The 26,830-nt window shown below is 42.4% G+C and overlaps 1 protein-coding gene across 2 annotated transcripts in view; it reads right to left on the bottom strand.

Moving 5' to 3' along the window:
• Positions 1–26,830, bottom strand: part of RNF170 (ring finger protein 170) — a 38,420-nt gene that overhangs the window by 9,932 nt on the left and 1,658 nt on the right. For both annotated transcript variants that reach the window (XM_053289426.1, XM_053289427.1), the window contains exons 2-5: positions 19,855–19,962; positions 13,141–13,281; positions 11,267–11,342; positions 8,480–8,585 (exon numbers count right to left, since the gene is read on the bottom strand). In XM_053289426.1, coding sequence (XP_053145401.1) covers positions 8,480–8,585; positions 11,267–11,342; positions 13,141–13,274 — 316 coding nt within the window. In that variant the 5' untranslated portion in view covers positions 13,275–13,281; positions 19,855–19,962. The remainder of the gene's footprint in view (positions 1–8,479; positions 8,586–11,266; positions 11,343–13,140; positions 13,282–19,854; positions 19,963–26,830) is intronic.

Raw genomic sequence — 26,830 nt, 5'->3', positions numbered from 1 at the left:
ACAACTTCAATGTTTTCATTGTCAATTCTGAGGCTGGTTGCTGTACCCGCTGCCATTAGTTTAGCCTTCTTCACATTTAGTTGTAGTCCCATTTTTTCCACTGTGGTCCTTGACTTTCATTACTAGAGCTTGTAGTTCATCTGCATTCTTAGCTATCAGAGTTCTGTCATCAGCATAGCATTATTGATGTTTCTTCCTCCAACTTTAAAACCATGCTCATCTTCTTCCAATCCAACTTCTCTCAGTATATGTTCAGTATATAAATTGAATAAAGAAGGAGAAAGTATACAGCCTTGTCTTACTCCTTTGCCAATCTGGGGCCAGTCTGTTTCACCATGTTCCGTCTGGACTGTGGCTTCCTGTCTTAGCTGTATATCACAGGCTAGAGGTATATTTATTTATTTAACATATTTTTATACCGCCCAGAACTTACGTCTCTGGGCGGTTTACAATCACAGCTAAGTGCACTTTAATGGAGACATTTGCTAGGCCAGACTGCTTTAGAGAACTCAGATATAATAGAACATTTCTTTTACAGTGGAACCCTATCCACTCCCACCACAGTACCCCTCTAGTTAGTGTTGCTGGTGTCTTTCTGAAGTTTCTTTTTAGACTGTGAGCCCTTTGGGGACAGGGATCCATCTTATTTATTTATTATTTTGCTATGTAAACCACTTTGGAAACTTTTGTTGTGGACTTGTGTTGTTGGGTGGTAGTTGTGGTTGTGCTGCTGTTGCAGGCATAAAATTCTTGGTAGAAGCATAGATGGTCAAATGTTTCCACTTGTAGGACTTCCTAGTAGAGGACTTATGAGCATTCAACAATATTTTCCTCAAAATCCTATCCTCCATGCTGTCAGTTTTAGTGTTCACAGATTTGGGTATAGGACCTGGCCTCTGCCATGTGACAGTAGGTCTGGGAGAAGCAGCAGTTGCTGAGTCTTGCAAGACATGTGAAGCAGCGTTGTAAACCATGGCTTACGCAGCCACCAAGGTGCCACTACTATGCAGCGAGCTCCCTCTTGCAGAACCTTTGCGAGTACCTTGTTCATTAACAGCAATGGAGGGAAAATATAAAGCAGGGAACCTAAGTTTCCAGGACCTCTGGAATGCATCACCCTGTGAGTGAAGCCCTTGAGCAGCTCAAGAGCAGTAAGCATGGACCTTTCGATTCTCCCTGTTTGCAAATAGATCTATGACTGGTCGAGGCCCTAGATTTAAGATCCGGTTTATGTAATCCTGATGAATTCCCCATTCGTGTGCCTGAGCACTCAGTTGCACACAATTGAGGCCATCTGCAATAGTGCTGAGATCTACCTTGGTATGGTTTGCTCTTGGATGTACCTGATGCTTTATGCACCAATCCCTTATCTAGATGCTCAAGGTGCAAAGGGAGCGAGAAACAGTTCCACCTTGCTTGTTTAAGTATGCAATGGCAGTGGTGTTGTCTAACTAGAGGAGAGGAGAGCTGGTCTTGTGGTAGCGAGCATGACTTGTCCCCATAGCTAAGCAGGGTGTGCCCTGGTTGCATCTGAATGGGAGACTTGATGTGTGAGCACTGCAAGATATTCCCCTCAGGGGATGAAGCCGCTCTGGGAAGAGCAGAAGGTTTCAAGTTCCCTCCCTGGCTTCTCCAAGATAGGGCTGAGAGAGATTACTGCCTGCAACCTTGGAGAAGCCGCTGCCAGTCTGTGAAGACAATACTGAGCTAGATAGACCAATGGTCTGGCTCAGTATATGGCAGCTTCCTATGTTCCTAACTATCTGCACCACTTTTCCAGCCAGTAATGGTCTGAATGACTTCAAAGCAAGCTCCACTACCATTAATTCCAAGACTTAATGTGTAGCATCTTCTGATGGGTGTTTCACATCCCTTGAGCCTTGTGACCTGCACATTGTGCACCCCATCTGAAAATAGACACATCTGTGGTCAAAATGATGAAAGGTGATGGGATTTCAAATGGTACACCTGCTAGTAGATTGCCTTTGATTGTCCACCATCGCAGGGAATGAAGCACATATGACGAAACATCTACAGTCTTTTGTTGGCTGTCCAAGTTTGGACACAATACAGTGAGAAACCACATCTGAAGTGGTCACATTCTCATTTGAGCATATTGGACTGTTGCAGTACATGAAGCCATTAGTCCCAGTAAACATTGCACTTGGTGGGCCTGTTGATGTGGCTGTTTCCAGAACACATGTATTAGGTCTCATATCAAAACTTGACTTTTCACTAGTAAGAACACTCTTTTTAACTGAGTATCCAACACAGCCCCAATATATTGTATTATTTCAATTGATTCCAGTAGAGATTTTTTCCAGTTCACCTGCACTCTGAGAGTCTCTAGGAGATGCAGTACGTACATTCATTCATTCATTCAATTTCTATACCACCCTTCCAAAAATGGCTCAGGGCAAGAAATAACAAACAAATAAGATGGAACCCTGTCCCCAAAGGGCTCACAATCTAAAAAGAAACAGAAGATAGACACCAGCAACAGTCACTGGAGGTACTGTGCTGGGGGTGGATAGGGCCAGTTACTCTCCCCCTGCTAAAAAAAGAGAATCACCACATTAAAAGGTGCCTCTTTGCCAAGTTAGCAGGGGTTAATGGGTTTGAGAACGTAATGTGTTTGCTTTTCTTGACGTTATGGGCCTGTTGTTGAGTATGGGAAGATAGAGATTCCCCCCATCCTCTGATGTGCTATGATTGGGGCAATGCACTTCGTAAATACCCGTGGAGTGGTGGCAAGTCCATTGGGCAATACCTTGTACAAATTGCATTTCCCACTATGAAACACAGATATCCCCTGTGGTTGACCTGGATACCGATGAGAAATAAGCATCTTTTACGTCCAACTTATTCCTCCTTGCACAAGAGGAGCAGGATGCTTTGCAATGATATCATCCAGAATTTTTTCATGTTGACAAACCTGTTCAACACACGTGATGGGTCTCATACCCCCATCTTTCTTTGGCACCTGAAAATAGTGGGAGTAAATCCCTTCTCCACCATACAGGGGAGACTGCCCCCTTCTCCAGTAGTTCCTTCACCTCTTCGAACAAGACAGGAGTTGCAAGTGTATATTCTAACCCTTGAAATTGAGGATCAAATTGAATTCTATAGCTCTTGAATTCTATAACATAGCTCATGGTGATATGGCACATCCAAGCGTCTGACATTATTTTGTGCCATGCAGGTGCATACTGGGCTAGCCTAATGTTGTTGGAAGGGGAAGGAGGAACTGGAGATGGGCAATCAAAGGTGCTGCTTAGTGGCTTCCTGTGGTTTCCCATGGAATGCCTGTTTTCCTTAGAAAAGTAAGATTTCCTGGAAGTGCACTGGTATTGCTTCTGGAAATCTTTCCTCTCAGAGGGCCTGCAACCCTGGCCAGATCTTCCAAGTGGGCAATACTTCTGAGTAGAAGATCATTGTATGCTTGATGTAAAAGTCACTGCGGTATATTTGGACTTTTTCAGCTTTTCCATGGTTTCATCCATAGATTAACTGGAAAGGTGCTTCCCATCAAATGCAAAATGTTCAGTTTCATCTTTCATGTCCACCTGTAGGTTGGCGGAACATAGCCAGGTGTGATGGCGGATGGACACAGCCACTGCCAGAGACCTATACTAATTTCCAGCAAGGTGTTTTGCTATACTTAGATGTTGCTTCATTAAATCAAGGACTTCGCTTACACCTGCTTAAATTTATCTTGGAAATCTTCAAGTAAGTCAGAAATATCCTTATAGATGTTCTCCCACACTGTATAGTGATACTTCGCCATACAGGCAATGCAGTTAGTCATCTTGATGGGAAAAGAAGCAGTGGAGTAAACTCACCTGCCTAATCCATCCACTTTACACTCCTCTTTATCTGCAGGTACAGAGTGACAACAAGATGATTTGTTGGAGGTAGAACAATCGATAACAAGTGAGTTTGGCATTGGATGCTTTAAGAGAAATGAGGACTCACCCTCTTGTAAACAATAAAGTTCCGCAAGTCTCTAAGAGGTAGACATAGATGTAGGAGGAGGAGGAGGAGGAGGAGGAGGAGGAGGAGGAGGAGGAGCCATCTTCCAAGGTGACTGAACTGCCTTTACAATTATTGGTGAAAGTGGAAGAACCACTGGATGGAATGTTCGTGCAGATGAGAAATGCTGAGACTGTTTTGGACTTGACATTGGCTTAGACTTTGATGTCGGTACAGTCATTGTCGATGGAGGTTTCAGTGGAAGACTTTTTAGTTGACTAAGCCTGCACTGGAGGTGGTGTATGTTGGCCCGATGTCTAAGTAGCCAGTGCCAGAGATGGCCCGATACTGAAGCAACCAACTCCTTAGATTGAAGTTTTGCCTTTTTTGCGGAGCTGGAATGATGCAAAGCACCCTCGGCAGAGCGTTTTCTCTTTTTGTCTTCCCTATGTGAAGCGGAGGCTGAAGATGCAGAGATATCTGCAGGGTACTTAAATACGTGAGCCTCCAACATTGAAACAGCGCCCAATGTCAAAGGCTTATGCTGAATCGGAGTCAGTGGCTTCGACACCAACATCGAAGAGAAAATATTGGGCTGAGGAGATCTTGTTTGAGGAGTAGCAGGACCGAGGGTATCTTCATATAATGTAGCCCTGAGTTGAAGAGCTCTACTTTTCTTTGTTTGGTGTGAGGAAGTGGCCCAAAAGCTGCAGGTACTAGTATTGTGACCCTCAGCAAAGTAAACAGAGGCTGTGGCTATTGCTTGAAGGTATTTTTTTTTAATTTAGTACATTTCTATACCACTCCATACAGAAGTCCCTGGGAAGTTAACAATCTAAAAACCACCATTAAAACTTTAATACGATTAAAACAATTTAAAATACAAATAAAACCTCTAAAACCCAAATGATAAACTAACCAGTTTATCTAAATAAACTATAAACTAACCAGGTTAAACAGGTATGATCTGGATGGAGATCCGATGACCTCCATAAGTATGTGTTCTGCACCTGTGCAGGACTATCTGGGTGGAGTTCTATAGCTTCTCACTGCACCCAGAACCACCTCCTTGCTCATGCAGGAGTTCTGTTATAACTGGCGGTTGGGCACTTTCCTTCTCAGTTCCTTCTTTTTGACCACCTAAGCGCTCAGTACTATGGTAGCTGTGGCTCCTCATTTTAATTTCTAAAAATAAAAAGTTAAAAAAAATTCAATCAGAACAAAAACACAAACAAGCAAACGAAATGTGAACAGGCAGCAAATGGACCCTCAGCTGAACAAAACAACGTTTAAGAGGTGTTCAAATTGTAGGGTGTCCATCCCATCAACAGATGGCCACCCACTTTGCCTACTCTGCCTTGGGGAAGAGCACAACATGAGCAAATGTAAAGTTTGTGTCTCTTTCTCCAGACAAACTCTGAAATACAGGGCTTTGAGGCTGAGAGCAGCGTTGTTTGAAGATGCCCTCAAACTAGGGACTCCTATGCCCCACTCACCCACTTTGTCACCATCGGGATCAGCGATGATGTCGAGGGCTGCATCTCCTTTGCAGTCAAAACCCTCTATATCGGAGGCTCTGGCATAGTCGAAATTGGGCCAATTCAAGGAGCCAGAGCCTCCAGCTCAGGAGAGAGGAGAGCGGAAGCAGCATCACAAGAAGGACAAAGCTAAGAAGGATAAAAGCGCTGGGGCTCCCTCTAAAAAACAAAGAGATATGAGTGCCCACGCTCCCATGCCTACCCTGGTATCGGGCTCCTTGGCGCCGTCACCAACTGGGCTGCAGCGTAACATATAGGCAACTCCACCATTGGCGGAGCAATTCCTTCTTCTGGCTAAAGTAGTAATACCAGCTCCAGTTGTTGCTGAGACAGCAGCAGCTAGTTATGTCTGCAGTAACCACACAAAGCATTCCATCTGCTCAATACCGGGCAGCATCCCTTTCCCCTGCATCAACTCCACAGCATCTGTTACAGATGAGCAACCTGTTTTTTTCAGGTCCTACTTAAAAAAATTCAGAGAAGGGGAAACTCTAATTTCATTAGGACGTACATTCCAGAGTCTTGTACTATATCACTTATTTTAGATATGGGAGAATCACACAATTAAAACCTCTTTAAATAAAATTAAAACTTGATGCCATGAAGAAAAGTTCCAGCCTCATCGCCCCTTGCTGACCAAGGAACCTGTCGAGGACCCCTTCAGGGGCGTAACTACCATTAGGCAAGGAGAGGCAGTCGTCTTGGGGCCCCACTGCCTCGAGGGGCCCCCCAGAGGCACATCACATGACTTCCCACCCGCCCATGTTGCACCCCCTATGAATTAAGTTGAGTCTCTTGGAGATCGGCAGGAGCAGAGAGTAAAAAAACTAGATTCAATGTGAACTAGATATTCACTGTTTTCATAATGGGGACGTGAGTGTGAGTGCACGATATATTGTGAAGTGTGTTTGTGTGTGTATATCAGCGAGGGGCCCATTTTAAAATCTTGTCTCTGGGCCCCCTCCAACCTTGCTATGCCCCTGGACACCTTGCGCATTGCACAGGATCCTGGGGCATCCTGTAGCACCGCACCACAGGTAGCACCACACGACAATGAATGCACCTTTTGAAAGTTTTCTTAACACTCATCAGAAGGGTAGTCAAACACAGTCCGGGTCAAACTAATGAAAAACAATCTCCACAGAATGCAGCCAAATCGTTATTGGAAAGTCAGTCATCTTAGCCAAAAGGCCGAGGAGCTCTTTGAAAGAGCAGTCTAAAACCAGTCTGAGTCAAACACAGAAAACTGTCTCAGAAAGCAACAAGTCCAAAGCAATTAGCAGAGAACTATCCGAAAACACAGTCCGAAATCGAACCAGTAATATATACCAAACACTGTCTTACAGAACCAATCTGACGAGGAGTCGAGTCCGAGGCAATGGCTAAGGCGGTTGGAAAGGAACTGACAGGATGGGCGTTCTAACTGCCAAATTAATGGTTGCGCTGGGTGCACAACACGGTTTGGGTGCACGAGGAGCTTGAGAATTCTACCCTGAGAGGTCCTGCACAGGCGCAGTACCCAGGTGATGAATTGGTACCATATGGATCACTTCAAAGATGAATATGATATTTGAGAAAAAATATTTTTAAAGCCTTACCACTGTGTGTTTAGGGGTTCAGTTCAGGTTCAAGGCCATCAAGATAGTTTAGGTACAGTTCCAGTTCACTGAAAAAAACCTCTTGGAAGCAGTATTTGGGCTTGGGTTCAGTTAAACTCCATGAAATAGCTAGAACAAAAGCTTGCTTACTTGCAACTCATGATCTTTGAGTGGTCCTATGTTCATAAACTATTGGGAATTTGCCTGTGCAAAACAACATTCAAGATACTTCCACAGCTTCTCAAGATGCTTCCACATTGCATCATGTGCTAGATGTGACCATTAAGGACGGAAGGTTGGAGCATCTCCCTTCAATTCCTGACTGAATGCTACTGACAGCAAATGTCTGTGGTCAAGACCTAAATCCAACAAGAAAAATAATTTTTATAACATGTCTCCCTTCCCACCCACCCCACCCCGCCCAGCCTGCAGTGGGGCAGGCAGGTGAGTCATATGTATAAACATAGAACCACTCAAAGATAATCACTTACCAGTAAGCAACCTGTTTATCTTCTTCGTGGTCCTCTGTGCATTTATTCTATTGGGTTATTAGTGAGCTGGCATATCTGGAGGTGGGTAGAGCTGAAGTTACGGTAAAATCTGTTGTAGGACAGTTCTCCTGAATGCAGCATATTTCCTTGATTTGATATCCAACACAGTGCTTGATAAAAGGGGTGACCAGGTTGCAGGGATAAATGTCAGAGCCTGAAGTATATGGGATTTTTGCTGCTAAAGTCCCCACAGCCCTTGAGGATATGCCTTTACAATTGGAATGGATGCTCAGCGAGTTCAAGTGTCATGTTAATTGTATTCACAATTGTTTTCCGTGTCTTTGGGGAGAGATATGTCCTTTCTTCCCTTGGCATACAATAAAAAACAATGTCCTTTCTTATAGACTGTGTTCTGCTGATAAGAAGCTGCATCTTTTTACAGATAGCATATGAGTGACCTCTCCAAATCAGAAGTTGGATTTGGAAAAGATTCAATGTTTCTTCAGTAGCAATTACCAAGAAATTGAAGTGAGATACTCGAACAGACCTTCCTTAATGGCCATACCCAGGGCATGGGGCACAATCAAAGCATCTCGAAATGTTATGCAAGTGTCCTGGATGCTGTTCTGCACAGGTGCATTCCCAAATTCATTAGGTGCATTCCCAATAGTGTGGTGGCAAAGAGGACCATGAAGATGACCAATTAGTGAAAGTTAGTTGAATAAAATCAAGAAAGTAGAATTTCATCATCTGTAAAGCTGATGGTTTTCAAAAGCACTCTTTCTCTGCAGAACATTTATTTGGTCAGCTCATCTTACCAGTCTGAGGCAATGCAAGAAATGAGGTAGAAACTTATTTTGGTGGGGCAGGGGCGGCTTACCACAAAAAAGATGTCCACAGTTGGTTTCAATGGGAAATGTAGCTGGTTGTAAGCACACTGGGCAGGACATATCAGTATAGAAACGCTGCCTGTCACCAGCTGCATTCTGTTGGGATAAATTTAAAAAGCCAGGTGTTCATACTCTTTTACATCCAAGAAGCTGCAAACTAATACATTTGAGATTATCAGCGGGGAGGTGGGTGTTTGAGACAAGTGCCCCCCACCCCCCAAATCTGTTACAAGTGAGGCTAAAAATGTATCAACAAGAACAACATATAATGCAACATGCAGGACAGAGTCTCAACCTGTTAAGCTAGAGACTGAACTGTGAGAGTTCCCTTCCCTACAGAGACCAGGCCAAGTTTGAGCCTCTTTCAAAAACACTGTCATGATCTTATTGGGCGGGCGCGGAAGGCTGCCTTTTTATGACCAGGATTAAGCCAGGACAAAAATATAATAGCATTGGTTTTTATCTGTTTTAATTGAAAGAAGCCATAGCTCAATGGTGAGATAGATGATCTCAATTTTATCCACCCCTCCAGGAATCAAAACTAATGATTTGTTTCTTATTATTATTATTATTATTATTGACTTTTAACTCTAGTAATTTGTTTTTAATAATCTAGTTCAGGGTTTCTTAACCTTGGGTCCCCAGATGCTGTTGGACTACAACTCCCATCATCCCCAGATATGGCCTTTTTGGCTGAGGATGATGGGAGTTGTAGTCCAAAAACATCTGGGGCCCAAGGTTAAGAAACTCTGATCTAGTTTAAAATGAAATCTGAACTTCATGCAAATGTAGAATCTCTGAAAATTGAACTTTGTATGAAACCCAGTCATGGTTGCAGGTCAAAGAGCCTATATGGGAATATTTTGAAGAAGTAAATTCTCTGGGTAAAAAAGCAAAAATGGCAAATGTAAACATAGCAATGAGATGAAAGCTCTGGTTATCAGAATGAAGCAACTTTAAATCAGTTTGTATGTTAACTAAGTCTTCCATGAACAGAAGGCCGTTTGATTTGCACAAAGGAGGGTGGATTTTCACTGCTTGCCTATCCCTCTGCAGCCCCTGTGCCACATGACACCCTGATCTGGAAGGTCTCCCAACCCTCAGGAGCTATAGCTACCAATTATTATGCATTTTTATCTAGGAACTATCTAAACCCTAAATTGATTTTTTAAACAATTAAACCACAATTTTTTCCTTAGTGATTTCACACACACACACACACACACACACGCGCGCGCTTTCAAAACAATGTATACAGCAAAGGAATGAGAATATAGTTCCTTGTCCCAAAGGGGCTCTGTTGAACCTGGCCTTAGTTTATATATAAATATATATGAAAAACACAGTTTGCCTTTGGAGTGGGATGATTGTATAAACATGTTTTAAAAATTAAAGCTACATGAGCCATGACCACTCACTGCAGAGGAAACATAGAGTGGAGCAAGAGAAACTGCCTAGCAGCCATTGCACTCTAGGTTACATGTCCTACTTGGTGGCAAGCTGAAACACCAAGACAGTTTGTTCTAAATATCAGTAGTTTTAGTACATTAATGGCAGCAAGCTAAATTCTTAAGACTTTTTGCTTTTTTCAGGGCAGTACGATGAATATGTATTTAAAGTATCTAAAAAAATCACACCCTCTTCTATTCTGCATTTGTCTCTTCGCCCTGAAAAGAACATTTTACACTTTTAAAATTAATAATCCACAAAATTTCAATTTTATTCATTTTCATTTTATTCTTGACCAAGCTGTTCTTGGCAAAGGCTCTTGGTTGCTTTTGCTACTGCTGGCTATGGCTGCCACTCTGGAATCTATCCTATTTTGTGACTATTTAGAAACTTGTAGTGAGGGACATTTCCCCACCTACACTTTCTTAAAATTAGGTTTTAGAAGAAAATATTACTATCCAGTCATATGAAGTTACAGCAGCTTACATACAAACTAAGGGTTGAATGCAGGAAACACATCCACATGTGCACAGAGGTGAGGGGCATTTCCCTTTCTCTCTACAGCCATAGGTGCCTTCTGAAAATATGTCCTGGAGAATTGGGGGGCACTCAGGGACGCATCTTCAGAAAGCACAAGGAATTCTCCACACAGCAGGCTTTACCATGAGTTTTCTGCGAGGCTTTACTGCAAACTCAACACTATCCAAAAAAACTGATGCAAAAAGTGGATTTTTTTTACCTCGGATATAAATCGGGTTGCACTCTAACGAGCAGTGAAAAACCCGAATTGTGTGTGAAGTGCTCTCCAATAGCTCGCAAAGACTTTGGGGTAAATCTGCCCAATATGTGAATGCGCCTGCTCCATTCCGGAGGAGATAAGGGCTAAAAACCAGTTGTGGAAAACCTCCAGGTGGCTGAAGAGGGAAGGGAGGATAGCTGAAGATTACCCCTCCATTCCATGCACACATGGAAGTGTTCCCTACACGCAACAGTATTTTTTATAGCACACAGAGACAATTTTTCTACCATTAAAACTGTACAACAAAATCTGGGTTTTTTGTATATTCTCTATGAGCTTGCCCATGTCTGAGATGTTGAAGACCTTAATCAGCCTTCCCTTTATCCGTGTAACAACCAATGACAGAGATATGATTCCCTGTTTCTAACATCTATGCACAGTAATGAGATCCTTCCTTGGCATGAGGACCCAAGGAATGTAAAACCCAGCATGCTCATATGTGCCTACATCCCCATCGTAACACAAGACAATTGGCACCAAAACCATTTATTATAGGAGGAGTAGATACAAAACACTACCAGCACTATACCTGTTCTGACTGGAGTTGTTGTCTAACTGTTCTTACTAGCTCTTGGTTTTCTGGGTGAATATCTGGGTGCTCATTTCTGTCAAGAGAAAATACAGTGTGTGAAATAACACTAATAAAATACTTCAAAACCAGAACTGGATACAATTGTATTAGCTCATCACATTAAGAATTCTAAAATATTCAAGTTAGCTGCAGAATTATAGTGTTTTATGCAGTGCTATGTCACTTAGTCTAACCTACATAGCAAAATTTTTACTCAAAAGATAAATACTGTAGCAAGTGAGAATGTTTTTACAAATGTTGGGCAGGATCCAACTTGCTTATGTTGGACTTGTATAATCAGGGGTGGGAGCTATAATTGGGTGGATGATTTCAAACAACCCAGCCGCCCAGCTCCTGGTAATCGCCTGGCTCCCCCCTCCCCACAACTGGTCTCACTCCCAGCCAGCTTTATTGTTGGCTGGGTATTTCCTTTGTTCTCTTCACACCTAGCCAGTTTAGTTGTCAGAAAATGAGCTCCTGAGGGCTGCACTGGCATCACATGCAAGGGTTATGGTTGAAGCGCAGGAGGGGCTGCTGGGGAAAGGGGTGAACACAAGCCCACTCTACCCTAGCTACACGCCTGTGCATAATACAAGGATAGTCACATGCTTTTAAGTGGTCTGCACAATTCTACAATGTTATTCAACTGATAGTGGAAAATCTTTTCCAGGAAATATACAGGTTGTGCAACAATTAGCTAGTGCCCCATGTTACCCTAGAAGCGGTGTCACATCTTTGGCAAGCAAGCACAAGTACCTTTGTTTGTACAGTATCTGTATGCTTCTAGATTCTGCTCCAATATTTATAAATACTACTATAAAAATAGCTCTAAAAATTTTTTATCCAAGAAAACTGGGCTGCGCTTCCAGAGTTTGATAGAGCTATAAGAACTAATATGGATCTTTTCCCCGCAAAATATCTGTCGACAATTACTTTCTCTAAGTTTCGATGGATATTCACAAGAGTAAGGGTTAATTCCTTTCCATCTGCACTTCTAGCTGGGAGGTTTCAAGGTGTGCCTTTAGAAGAACGACACTGCCATTGTGGGTCAGGAGATACAGAAACTGTCGCACATATCCTTCTCCACTGTAATCTCCATTTGTATCCCAGGGAACGCCTTATTGCTCCTCTAATATGTAAACTGGCAGATCAATCTGATGCTAACCTTGTAAAACATCTGCTTTCAGACAAAGATGCTTTAATTTCTGTTCCTGTAGCTAAGTTTAGGTATACTGCTTTTAAAAGGTATAATGGGATATCACCCCAATCTTAAACTGTATATATGTACATACATATTTTAATGTTTACTGGTTTTTACTCTCTCTTTGGTCAATGACTGTAAATAAAATTACACATTACATTACATAGCTCTAAAAAAATTGTTTCGTTTTCTAACTTTTGTAACTTATTTGGATAAATATTCATAGCTAACTAGCAATGACAAAAATTCTATTTTTCTTCATGTTAACAAACACTTATCCTCTGCCAATTTATGAAGAATTTGTTTTCTTCATAGAATACATAAGTGTTGTTATTTTGGAGATGGGCTATCATAGCTATCTTAAAGTGGAATTTGTATGTTTATGAAGTATCACTCATAGGAACAACAAACAGATGTGGGGAAATACCATAGTCTTATCACTGCTCTGAGGACAATTTCTGTGACTGGTTATTCCAAATTTGTATGGCATTTTAAATATGTGGGCAGCCCCTGTGTGTGCCCCTATGGGTGGGAAGAGAGAGTGAGTGGTGTGTGTGTGTAAGTTAATCCCATTTTATCCTAATGAAACATTTTTGATATATCAGAAAAAATGTCTTCATCAAGGTCTCACCTGAAAAGCATATACACCAGTGCAGCAAGGAATGTGAAGCTGAGCACTACTGCCAGCAGTACTTGGTCACTTATTCCCTCTATCATTGAATCATCCAGAAGCAGTCTCTGAACTTCTGTTTCTTGGCTGGCCATTCCAGAGCTAAAACCCAAAGTGACATGAATACAGATTTATACAAGTACATGAAAATGTAAAGAGATATAAACAAAAAAATTAACTTCCACAGGTCTTTAAATTTTAAAAGTCAAACTGTGCTCTGTGATATTTTAGCATACTGCAGGACTTCTACATGGCCAAGATGAATTCCAATGAACTCCATGCTTCTGTACATAAAAGTGAGGTGCAATAGAAAAGCAGGAACTAAGAGTGCATACATACAGATGACATAGGTGATTAAAGCAGTGAAGCAAGCCACACACTACCTTACTAGACAAATATAATAATGTATATAATAAAGATATATGCACTGTATTGCATGTATGCCATTTCAAAGACATTGGTCAGCTGAGGAACACTGAGGCAAAGCGATACGAGATTAGCCTAAGCTTCATCAGTAAATCCACTACATAAAATATTTAAGCAAAAACAAGTAACAACAGTGTGTCTCTGAGCAACTGCAGTTAGCTACTTATTTATTTATTACATTTCTATACCGCCCTATCCATCCAAAGGCTCTGGACAGCTCTTCCCTTCACCCTATACATTCATTCATTCGCTTTCTATACCGCCCTTCCAAAAATGGCTCAGGGTGGTTTACACAGAGAACTAACAAATAATTAAGATGGATACCTGTCCCCAAAAGGCTCACAATCTAAAAAGAAACATGAAATAGACACCAGCAACAGTCATTGGAGGTACTATGCTGGGGGTGGATAGGGCCAGTTACTCTCCCCCTGCTCAATCAAGAGAATCACCATGTCAAAAGGTGCCTCTTTGCCAAGTTAGCAGGGGTTAGAGTTAGGACTAAGAAGAGTCTAGGGTTTAGAACTAAGAAGCAGAGCTTACAGAATGATAAACTCTGATTTTCATTCTCACTCACAGATTAAAGATTCAGCTCCTCCCTTTTTAGAAATAAAGCACTGAGTACACCTCCACTGTCAGCAAATTACAACAGAACACACCACATACATTTTGTTCTCCTCCACACAGTTCAGCAATTTTCCTTTCTTTTGCAGCTCTTCACAAAATCAAGCCCCCCCACAACCTCTCCCCCTCTTCTTGTTATATGTAAATTCTCCCCGCCCATTCTTCCTCCTGCCTGCTCCCACTCAATTTGTGCTAAAACCTCTCAATCCAGGAGTCTTTTTTCAAAAACAAGGTTGAGTCCTAGAATATGGAAAGAAAACTATATTTGAACACGTGCAGAGCAGTGTTCCCTCTAAGGTGTGCAAATGTGCATGCTCACAAGTTTTTTGATGTCCACTCAGTTAATTTTAGATCCCACTCAGGTTGAATCAGGAAGGTCCGACTCTGAATGCACATGCACACTCACTGCCTTGATACTGCCGCCCAGAACAAAATTCATTCCGCGCACAGATGAAAAAATTTAGAAAGAACACTGGTGCGGATCGTGTGCTGCTCTTGTCACTAAATAACTGTAATCTCCTGCCTTTCCACATTCCTAGGAGTAAGCAGCAGGTTGGTCTCCTCTGTCCACCAGTGCAGAGACTGAAGGACACTCTGCGGCAATGTTAGCCATTTGTGCTGACTATCCACACTGGGGCGCAAGTTCCTGAGGTACCACATCTGCATTGGCCACATCCATAGACACGTTCAACATATGGTAGCATTGCAGGAAGCCATTAACTCCATCAGTCGCTGCATACTGCATGCAAATTGCATAGGAGTTTTGTTGAAAAGACAAATCAGGTCCCCGATTTGTCGGTATTCTACAGGTAAGAATGCTCTTTTTAATTACACATCTGGAAGTGCCCTTATATAATCTATCCGTTTTTATGGTTCCAGATTTGACCTCTTCTAGTTGACGTTGATGCCCAAATTCTGTAGCAGCTGTAACACAGAGCAGATCTAGTTTGGCAGTGGATACATGTTGTCTTCTTCCTGAATTCCACATAAGCCTTCAAGGTGTTTAGACATAAGTGGGGAAGTTTGCAGCACTTCCCAAGCAGACTACGCTGCTTTAGTTATCAAAGGAAGCACTGGGAGTGCTACAGGATGGGATGTTTTGGCAGCCATCATCATGTTGTAAACCGGGTCCTTTAAATCACCCTCTGGTTGTTTAATATCTAGGCCTAAAGCCTCCGCCATCTCTCTAATCTGAGCATGATATACTTTTAACTCCTCTGAAGGGGAGGTTGAAGTCTTTGGAGGCACATCCAAGGGTGGATCTGGCTCTGAGGGATGGCTAGCCCCATCCAAATAATTGCTGGTGGAATCAGACGAATAGGCATTACCTCCTACCTCTAATGAAGGTGCTACTGGAGGCACAGTTTTCTTTTTCTTCTTCTTCAGCACTGTAGGCCAAGCAGGAGATTTTTGAGGTGGCAGAACAGGACCTTCTGGAATATCCCTTGGCCTGGGAGCAGGAGTACTTGGATGCAATGCAGGAGGCTGCACGGGTTGTTTCGGGTATTCAGGCATGACAGCTTGCATCTGGCAGGCAGTCAACAGGGTAGTAGCAGTACTAGTAGCAGAATGTTGCGGTACCTGCTTTCCTGGGACAACCAACAGAGGCCGTTGTAAAATCCGCTGTGCCTTCCACAGCTGATATTCAGCATAGTTGTCTGGCAATGCATTAACAAGAATATGGCGAAACCCACAAAAATGTGTTATTTCCCTATGACCCTGGTAGCTAGGCACTCCTTGCTGCCAGAGTCCTTGTGAGCTCACATACTGAACAGGCGATTTCCACGACAAAGATGGCATAGGGTTGCTGCAGCTGAACCTGATGCCTGTGTAAATAACTGAACAGACCTTGGTATCACAGGGTCCTGAGCATGCAACTGTGACATCAGACACACAAGCAATGCAGTCCCTGTCATAGCAATACACAGTGGTGACACTGATAGTGTTTTAGGAATTGTTACTGGAATCTCTTCAACATCCTGCTCGATGTCGAAGCCAATGCTTAAAAAGCCTTGAAAGGTCGACCCTGAGGGGGGTGGCTATTCAAAGAATCCAGGACAGTCAGTAAAGTATTCACTGTGTTTGGATCCAAAGTGGTTTCATCATCATGTTCCGCAGTGAAGTCACTGTAATCCCCTCTATCCACCTGTTGCCGTTGTGCAGGGCTGGACTGGAGGCACTAAGAGGGTGGTGGAATCTATGTGGGGAGGGCACCTGGTTTTGAGCAGAACGGGTACTTAAGGGTGTGAGTATTGATTGCTGCTGTGTGCGGCAGGGCACAGGGGCGCCCTGTGGGTGGGGCACACCGGGAATATGCCCTGTTGCCCTGTTGCCCAGTCTGAGGCTGCTGTTGTGTTGATGTCAATGGGGACTGCAATGGTATTCGTGCTGGAGACAGTTGAAGTACCCTTCTAGGTGGCACAACAGCAAAAGGTGATCACAGTAATGCTGTTGACATTGTAGTTGGTATTTAAGGTGTTGTCCATCTCAGTGTCGACATCGAGATAGGAAAATGTGAATCTTGTTCCATCAACACCATAGTTGACATCATGGCCGATTCTGGTGGCAAGGTTCTTGAAGCCGACGTTGAAGGCTATTCTCTCGACACTGATGGTCCAACCGCCAATATAACAGACGGGCAATAGATTTGTAGCATAGTTGGCGAAGGTGTGCTATCCTTTGATTTTGACGTGCTTCGATGTTTTTTATGCGGCAGAGAATCTTTCTCCTCATCTGAGGAGTGTCTCCTTTTTTTATCCTTATATCGATAAGCCAGCTTTAGGACTTCCTTCAGCAATTTGAACTCTGGCTCTGTTCTCTCAGCAGCAGTTTTCGGTTGCATATCAGCACACTCGATGCCAAGCCCGGCAACGCACCCATTCTCAATACCAATGTCAAAGAGTAATTTGGCCTTGGTGTCGGTGGACAGAGCGCCTTGTCATATAGTGCTGTGCGTAGCTGCAGCACCTGATTTTTAAAAGTTTGAAAAAGAACAACATATTTTGAATGCTGCCGGGTTGTACTGCTCTCCTAAGCACAGGAGGCATGAATCATGGTGGTCCACTGACAGCAATTTAGTTTGGCAGTCCACACAATGCTTGAATGGTTTTTTTTTTAGTCTCCAGCGCCGGTAAAGGCGCACCCCGATGCTTCATCCTCACGGCACCAAATGCAAAATTCCCAAATACCGTAAGCAGTCCGTTAAGTGTCAGAATAGACTAACACAGTCCAAGTCCAATAGAATAAATATATAATTTCTTATCTTTCTCTCAAATGAATTTTTGAGATGAACCAAGGAGCCAGAAATGAGGTGTTGATGCATTGGCAGTCAAATAGAAACTGAGAAAATGGTGCCCCAACTGCCAATTACAATGTATAATGCCAGTTACAACATCCCTCTCCCACCTTACCTCTTTATTACTCATTCCACATGCTTTTCTCCTCAGTACTGCTTACTTCTACAAATTCATCCAATATTTATGCTCCTTGACCTTTGTTTCCCTCTCCTTTCCACTATCAGTGAGTGGAAAGATTTCTGTTCTGGGCGGCAGTATCAATTCAGTGTGTGCACATCATAGCAACACACACGGATACAGAAATTTAAGGCACGTGGCATGCTAGGCAACATTTTTTATCCCCCGCCCCACATTTTGTGCCGGAGGAGCTGCTGCTGCCTCCCATCCTCCTCCCCCTCCATCCGGGCTGTCCCTGGGGCGGGGCTGCAGGGCTGGGGGAGAATCAGCATCGCAGGACCCCCTTAACATTTCAAATACAAAAATAAAATTTTATTTTTTAATTAATAATTTAAATAATATTTATGATTTTATGTAAAACCAAATCACAAACATACACAGCTTAACACAGCAGAGATGCACTTAGGTAAATTTAACAACCTCCCCTGATACATTCCTTCCCTTCCCACCCCACACACCTCCCTCTATACAAACACACACACACACACACACACACACACACACACACACACACACCCACCCACCCACCCCTCTGATGCACTCCTTTCCTTCCCACCCCACACAACTCCCTCTACATACACACGCATACAGACACACAAATCCCTCTGATGCACACACGTCCCTCTACAGGCTACAAACACACACCTACAGTCTACACACAGTGTCTTTTCCCCTCTCTCCCTCAGTACTCCCTAAACCTCCACTTCTGTCTGTCTCCTTTAAAGTTTTAAACACAATGCAGAAGCAATTTGCACACACCCAATCATCCATTCCCCACTGAATTTAGGGTTGAATTTACCAAAGCAACATATGAAAAAGCTCCCAAGTTTTTTGCTCTTGCCAGCCAGGTTTGTGCAGTGCACACAAACAACTAGCCACATTTTGCTGCAGAGAGCACAGAGATCAGCTGAGTACCTTTGCAGAGTGATAATGAGTAACTTAAACTTTGCCATGCACAGAAATATGGGCGAGAGACAATCAGGAAGTAATTAACTGCCTGCTCCCAGATCGCAAAGTCTAAACGTTTATCAGGTTTCCAAACAGTACCCAGCACAGTTCCCTCTAAGGCGTGCGCGCGTCTCCACCTTCAGGTACCTTCAGGTTGATCAGGTATTAGTATTCCTAAAGCAGTAAATGCTCTGCAAGGGCCAGAAAGCATTTCTTGCTCTCTAAGAACAGAAAATGTAAAAAGCAGCACTGCAGAAGAAAATTATCAGCTGAAACTGAAACGGTCCGCCAGGGAGCTGGGGAGGACAGAGATTAGCTGGGGAGGGCAGAGAACTCTCCGGCCCCGGCTTTTCATCCTTGTGTCATCCTCCCTCCTTCCCTCCCTCCCCCCCAGTCAGAACTGGAGAAGGAGAAAGCCCGGCTGGTGAGGGAGAGAGGAGGAACCTGGCCGGGGAGAGGGGGAAATGGGGCAGTGCTCCCTGGCCAGGGGGAGGGGTTGGGTGGCAGCGCAAAACTGCTGCGCAGGGGCCTGGGGGAAGGTGGACACGCGTGCGTGCCTTAGAGGGAAACGTGCTGGGTACTGTTTGGAAGCAGGGTTCAGTCTGGCATAAGAATAATAAGCCGCGTTTCAACATTAAACTTGAACAAAGGCTTAGAATGATTGAAAAGAATGAAGATGAAAAGCCCATGTATGCAGAAACTGGCTGACATCCAGACTATGCTAGTACACCTATGCTAATGCACCTGGGTTTTCCATCATGCAAGTGGGAGGCAAGATTTTCAGTGAACTTCTAAGGTAAACTTCTCTGCTGCTGCCTGTACCTCCTGAAAAAATATATCCCTAATTGTCTCCAGTCCTCAGGGATATTGTTTTGGGAAGTACTGGCAACTGAATGGGGGCAGGGGTTTCACAAACCGCTCAGAGACTAAAGTTTGGGGCGGTATACAAATTTGATGAATGAATGAATAAATAAATAAAATAAAATAAAATAAAATAAAAAATAAAATAAAATAAAATAAAAGTGTGCCTCCCCATATGACAGAAAACCTGGATACATTTGCTCAGGGTGAGACTGGATGTTGGCCACTGACCTTCAAACAACTTCCCCATCTCAAACATAATTAAGATATGAACGATAAAAATCTCAAAGTAATTACACGAAGACAGGAATTCCCCCCTTTGACAGTAACCAGCCCCTTCATTTACCTCAGCTGGAAATTAAACGACTCAGCACCATGTCCCCAGAAAACTCTCTTCGGACTCACAGCAAACACATCACAGGCTGAAGCGAAACTGGAAATCTCCAGGTTGTGCCTTGGAAGAAATGGACATTTTCAGGATACTTCTTGATCTACATCTCAGCATATAATTTGCTTTTACCTAATTTTCACATCTGCAGAGAGTTCTACATAATGTGAATGCTCATGCTCACCCACGTGCACTAAAGTACAGCCAGACGTAAAATAAACTAAGAACGACTACAACTAACAATTAAATCATTTAAGTTTGAAATCAATAAAGAAACAGAAGTGCTAACATTAAGGAAGTGAGGTGAAAATTAAGCACCATAATTCTGGAATCTTGTTTCCTTACAACCAATGTTGCAAAGCCATTATTGCAACAATATAAACAGGTGTCTCTAGTCTATTTCCCAGCAAGTTCCAAGCAATCTTGTTCTCCATACACATGTTGCCATGCTACTTTGTAGTGCAATCTTACCCACTATATGCACAACAATTGCACAATTTCTGCAATGCCACCATCTCTTTTCATTTTTTGTGGCGACTGGGGGAAAAGGTGTGTTCTTCTCAGAATCCAAGAGCTGACTCGCAAGTGACACTGCAAAAACTGCATGAGGACCCTGTGTATAATGCGTACAATCACATTATAACATCATGGAAATAGCGTGGAAGCCTACTGCAGCGTTACGTACAGGGAATGCCTGGCGCTTGCACAAATGCTATGAACATTCTGCACTTTATTGTTAATATGGAAGTGGCCCTAGTAAGTTCAGGAAAGAGATGAGGTCCTGACTTACAGCTTAACCTCTTAACTATTATATTATATCAGCTTTCATGTACTGTTTTACCAGTTTTACTCAAGGAAAGAACATTTTCTACCCTTTATTTCACAAAACAGACAATTTTTCTTTCTTCGATGTGGGCTGATACAGAAGTAATACAATCAATTTCTAAGCCATAGTTAAGCAATCAGGAACAGATTCTCTTTTCCAGAGCACAAATTCCCACTGCTGGGTCTAACTATTGTTAGCTGTTACCATTGGTTCCAGTGTAACTGTACTTTGGGCTAATCAGGATCTAAAATCACATTTTCAAGCTGGTTTTACAGAAAACCAGTTAACTCTAAACTCTAACTATGGTTAAGTTAACCAGTGTTAACAGCTAACTGCAGTTAGGTCCAATGGGGACTCTGCGTTGTAGAAGAAGAGAGGAAGAGATGGTATGTGCCATCTCTACCCTTCTTTTCCATCTGATTCCAAGGAAGCAGTGGTTGTCCTTAATAGGTGTCGGGAGGCTTTTATGGGCTGGATGTAGGCTAATAAACTGAAACTTAATCTAGGTAAGACAGAAATGTTGCTGGTCTAGGTTTGGGGTAGTGCTCCCTCTGAAGGTTAATCTGGGACAATGCCTTGACCCAGCCTTCCTCCTTGAGAGACAGGTTGTAGCTGTGTTAGGAGTGACTTTGTCCAGCTTTAGCTGGTGTGCCAGCTGCATCCACTCCTTCCTGGAGAAGGCAGGCCTGGGTTCTATTACACATGTATTGGTAACATCCCACTTAGACTAGTTCAGTTCTGTTTATTTATAGTCGCTGACCAGAAAAATATATACATGCAGCTCAAACAGTAACAATAAATGAATCCAGGCCTGGGTTGCATTACATATGCATTGGTAACATCCCACAGACTATTACAATGCATTCCATGTGGAGCTGACCTTGAAAGGTATTCAGAAATTGCAGCGGGTTTAAAATGCAGAAGTTAGGTTGCCACTGGGAGTCTGATTTTCAGGGCATATCCATCTGGTACTCTGTGATCTTAACTGGCTCCTGATTTGTTTCTGGACCTAATTCAAGGTGTTGGTTATGACCTTTACAGCCCTGGACAGTTTGGGTCTCAGGTATCTGAAGGATCAGCTTGTTCCTTATGATCCTGCATGTTTACTTGAGTAATCTGGAGAGGCTGTGCTCTGGGTCCTGATGCCTTCTTAGGTGAGGCTAGAGTCCTCCAAACAGGGCTTTCTCACTTAGGTTATGAAACTCCCAGTGAGGCACGGCAGGCCCCCTTTTTGCTTTTATTTTACTTGGCTTTATTTTGTTATTTGGGCTGTGTAATTAATTGTATTCTTGTTTTTGTTTTTATCTGGTTTTTAATGGATTGTTGTGAGTCGCCTTGAGTACAGTAGTTTCCATAGAACAAACAACCCCCTGAAGCCTTCTCTTGATTACTTAACCATTATTAAGCAATTGGGAGTATTAAGTCTCTACCTGCCTTGCAACTCAGTGTGGTCATAATATTTTGATCAATACTTTGTTACTGGTATTCAAGGAAGGGAGGCAAAGACAAAAAGCAATTGTATCTCACAACTGTTTGCAATTATATACATAGTCAGAATGGTTGAGTGCTGATAGCAGCAGAAAACTTTATATCTGAAAAAACTGCCATTCACATTTACCACAGAGATCACAAAAGCACTACATACAAGAGTGAGGGGTAAAGGGGAGGAATTTCTTTGCTTTCAGCAAATAGAATTTTTCGAAGCTGATTTAGCTGATTGGCTCCAAGGCAGAAGTTCCAGTTCTTCACAATCAATCATTTTGATTTTCATTTCTTCCTTACTAAGTACCATAAACATCTGCATTTTAGCTACAACAGAGGCTTTTATTCTTAGGAGAACAAATATAAAAGCATTCAATGTTAAGGTCACAAAATAATATGTAAGTGCAGATGTATTAGGCTTTTGAATAAATAACTAATAAGGGAGACACTGTGAAGACCTTGTTAAATGTTCTCATGCGGCAAAACTGGAATTTTGCCACATGGCATAGTTCAGAGAGACTAAAAATGTCCCTCAGTGCCTACTAGAGTATAATAAATAACTGTAGCTGGCTGTGGAGGGAAATCCTATTTGCATTGCTTGGAAGCAAGTCCCACTAAAATCCCACTGAAAATCATTTGCAAAGAGTAACAGCTGTACTGTATTTCCTTCCAGAGTAACTCCATTATTTTATTCTTCTTTTACATGAGATAAGAGACTGGATGAGTAAAATTACAGCCTCTGTTCCTCATGTGGGATGTACAATAGACATGTCAGGCTTTTGTTCTTTTGACTACACAAAAAACCTTTTTTAATAGCTGCCTTTAATACTGTTGGCTGTTAATTTACATTCCTGAACTCCAAGGCCACTTTCATAATGTCTGTGCCTATGTGGTAGTAAAAGCTGCTTCACATTTTCACTCGTGCTCTAAAAAGAATGGAAACTGCAAGTTAAGGTGCCCATCTTAACTTCCATGCTATACAAGCTGCAAAGACTTTGCACAGTAAGGTATATGATGATGGCTTTAGAAATGAGGCTCCATGAACTCACCCTTTGCCTTGATCAGAGATGCATCAGGCCGAAATTCATCAGGGGCATCGCTAGGAAGTGATTAGGGAATCCGCACCTGTAAAATGTCTGCTTAGATGCATCCCTCCCTAGTCCAATGTCTAACTGAAAGACCAAGGCAAAGTGTGGGTGCATGGGGCCTCATCTCTAAAGCCATCATCATACACTAGACTGTACAAATTCTTTACAGCTTATAAGGCACAGAAGTTAAGATAGGCACCTTAACTTGCAATTGCCATTCTTTTTAGAGCATGAGTGAAAATGTAAAGCAGCTTAACTCTAATTTTAAACTGAAGGTTTTTGGATTACTGAATTTCCAAGCATTTAAAAAAGGAAAAATCTAATTATCATTAGACACTATGGGGAAAAGCTTTCCCAAACCACAAGGTAAAGCTTTCTGATGCGGAACACCAAAAACTTTGTAAAACCTTCGACTAAGATAAAGTCACACACCTCTCACCTGAAAAAACACAAGAAGCAGGTAATTGGTGTTCACATTAAATCTGTACTTCATTTTTGCCTTTTTCTTAAAAAATAAAATAAAATCCTCCACCACACACACACAGACACAAACCACAATGATAATTAAAAATAACAAATGCTTTAATAACCATGTCCAAAACTACAGATTATCTTCCCAGAAATTTCTCATAAACCTCAGAGTTCTCCTACTTGATTTAAATTTCCTTCAGGATGGTATTATCAGCACAATAGTGTAAATGTACACAAGTGACGTAGCCATTCACACAGAGAGACACAGGCATGCATAGAGGCATAGGCACACACCCCTCACCTGTTCTAGTACCCTCCTTGTCCTGGCCCCAACAAGCTGGCATTCCCTGCCGGCTGCCCTGCCTCCAAGGCTCAGATGGCCTCTGATCACAGAAGCCATCTGACCTCAGGGGGCAGAGGTCAGGGCAGCTGGCAGGGAATGCCAGCTTGCCAGGGGCTGCGTGAGGCCAGAACAGAGCGGCAGCAGGGTCAGGGCAGCTAGAAAGGCAGAGTGGTGAGTCAGCTGCCATGTTTACTGCAAACAGCGCTGTGCACAATATAACCTCAAACTTGCTACTGCACAGACTCTGCTGGCACTAAAATACATTTTTCTGCCTCTTAAAATGCAACTTTGAGGATCAATAGTAAAACAACCACCAATTGGGTCCTGGGGGATATACAAAAGGCACTTTTGGGGCATGCAGTCTAAAGGCTGAAACTATGCAAGTAGACTACAAAATCATTTAAATAGCACTTCCTCAGTCCAAAAAAAATATCGCCAACTCTTTAAAACCCTGTTCAAAATAGAAAAACTTTAAACTGCTCTAAGTCATTTTCCAATGGATCTTCACCAAATTTGCAGGGGAGGTGTCTCTTGTCACCTAGTGAATGTGTTCTGATAGCCAGGCAGATCGGACAAATGGTTTTGATTTTATAAGCAGTAGAATGTTCAAGGCTTATAATGGTTGAATGTTGAAAACACTGTCCAGCTTAACTATACTGGTACAATCATGTCAGTATAATGGAAACAAGAATTCATGTAAACCTGCATTTTAAGAAGGGAACCGCTGAATCAGACCAAATAACTGTCTAGTCCAGCATCCTGTTTCCCATAGTTGCCAACCAGATGTCTTGAAGAAGCCCAGAAATGGAAAATGTAGGCAAACAGTCCTCGCCACACAGTAGGCCTGCTACTGAGGCTGGGTGATGTGGCTGCCTCCAATAGCAGGATTGCTCACCAACTGCCTCCATCTTGCCCCCTTGCTGTTTTCCCCAAACCTCACATGATGGCAGCATGCCAACGGGAAAGAGGACACATGGAATTGGGAATTCCACACTAGATACAACTCTCATCATCCCTGACTACTAGCCACTGTGGTTGGGGATGATGGGAGTTGTATCTCGTGTGGAAACAAATTACTGTGTTACTTAAGGAGGGATATCTTATGGAAATAATACTACCAACGGACTACAAATTCCCCTTCCATTCCAAAAGACATGTCAAAGTCTGAATGTCAAAGCACAAAATTCAGTGAGGGGAAAAATCCTTCTGAGTTAAGATGATGCAGAATCAGACCAGAAACATCATTTTCTTTTTCAATATGTTGCTGTATAAGATCCATCCTAAGCTTGATCCTACTACTTATGCTGCCTAGGCAGTATGACTGAAATCAATCTGCCTAGGGTCATAAAACAGGACTGCTCTCAAATAAGCCTTCTAATTACACAGGCAAATTTAATCAAACCAACTTTATTTTAAATAATACAAAGAGGTCAACTGAGTTTTCACTCAATGTCAATTCAAACTGATGAATAAAAGACAGGGCTGGTTCAGATGAACCTCAGCTAACCACCACTCTGGAGCAACCTTGTTGCAAATGCGCTCGGCTTCTAATTCACTCATGGAAGTTCCGATGTATTCTCAGATTGCTCTTTACTTATATGTAAAGGGTGATTGTTCAAGTTGCCCTACTACATATGCGGCAAAACCCTATTTAAATACGGTTTTGAAGCGTATGTTGAGAAATTCAGACATAAGCAGATATTCAGACCTGCCTTGACAATAGCTACCACTAGCTTAACTTGTTTTTAGCTGCACGTTGATAAGGATACTGGATAACATAAGAGTACAAAAAACTAAATACCAAACTAGTATTTAGTAAATTTCATAAAACTAATTATTAGTAAATAAAAACGGAACACCGAAGTACCAAAAAATACACCATTCATTACCTAGACATTTTATACTGAGACTGCTAAAGACTGCTTGAGTGTACACAAAATGAAAGATCTAATTACGCAAGTCAACTGGAGAATGGCTACTTCCCATGACAGCACTGCATCTCTTCACTAGGACTTATTCTGATATGGGAAGTAAACTGGGCAACCACATTATTGGTCCACATGTATTACTTGCTGCAACATGGGGAACCATCACACATAAGCAGTTTCCCCAGCAGCTGCCACCTCTACTGAATAGCATAAATTGTGCCTAAGGTAACATAGATCCAAGAAGTTTGAGGTTTTACATAGGTTTAGGCCAAAGCTCAAATAAGCACAAACATCACAACTATTCTTCAACAAGAAGCAGCTTTATTCTGGAAACATTTTCGAGGAAAAATTAACAAATTTAACCACTTTTTACTATGTAGAGCCATTTGTTTTGGAAACCGACTTGCGAGTCAATGATTGGCAGTATATAAATGTAGAGTACTAAATAAAAGACCCCCCCCAACACATACAAAATAGTATGCTAAGCACACTGTCCTAGATTATATCTTAATATTCTTAAGATAGTTACAGTAATGTTTGATTAACTGGTTACCATTAACTAAAAATCCACCCAAGTAGAAGACTTTTAAAATTAATACAAAGTACTTATACCTTAAGTGACACAGCAGGGAAATGCTTGACTAACAAGCAGAAGGTTACTGGTTCGAATCCCTGCTGGTACTATATCGGGCAGCAGCAATATAGGAAGATGCTGAAAAGCATCATCTCACACTGCGCAGGGGGAGGCAATGGTAAACCCATTCTGTATTCTACCAAAGAAAACCACAGAGCTCTG

Source organism: Hemicordylus capensis, chromosome 2, assembly GCF_027244095.1.
Source record: "Hemicordylus capensis ecotype Gifberg chromosome 2, rHemCap1.1.pri, whole genome shotgun sequence".
NCBI lineage: Eukaryota > Metazoa > Chordata > Lepidosauria > Squamata > Cordylidae > Hemicordylus > Hemicordylus capensis.
The sequence above is the reverse complement of the archived record's forward strand: the minus strand, read 5'-3'. Positions and strand labels throughout refer to the sequence as shown.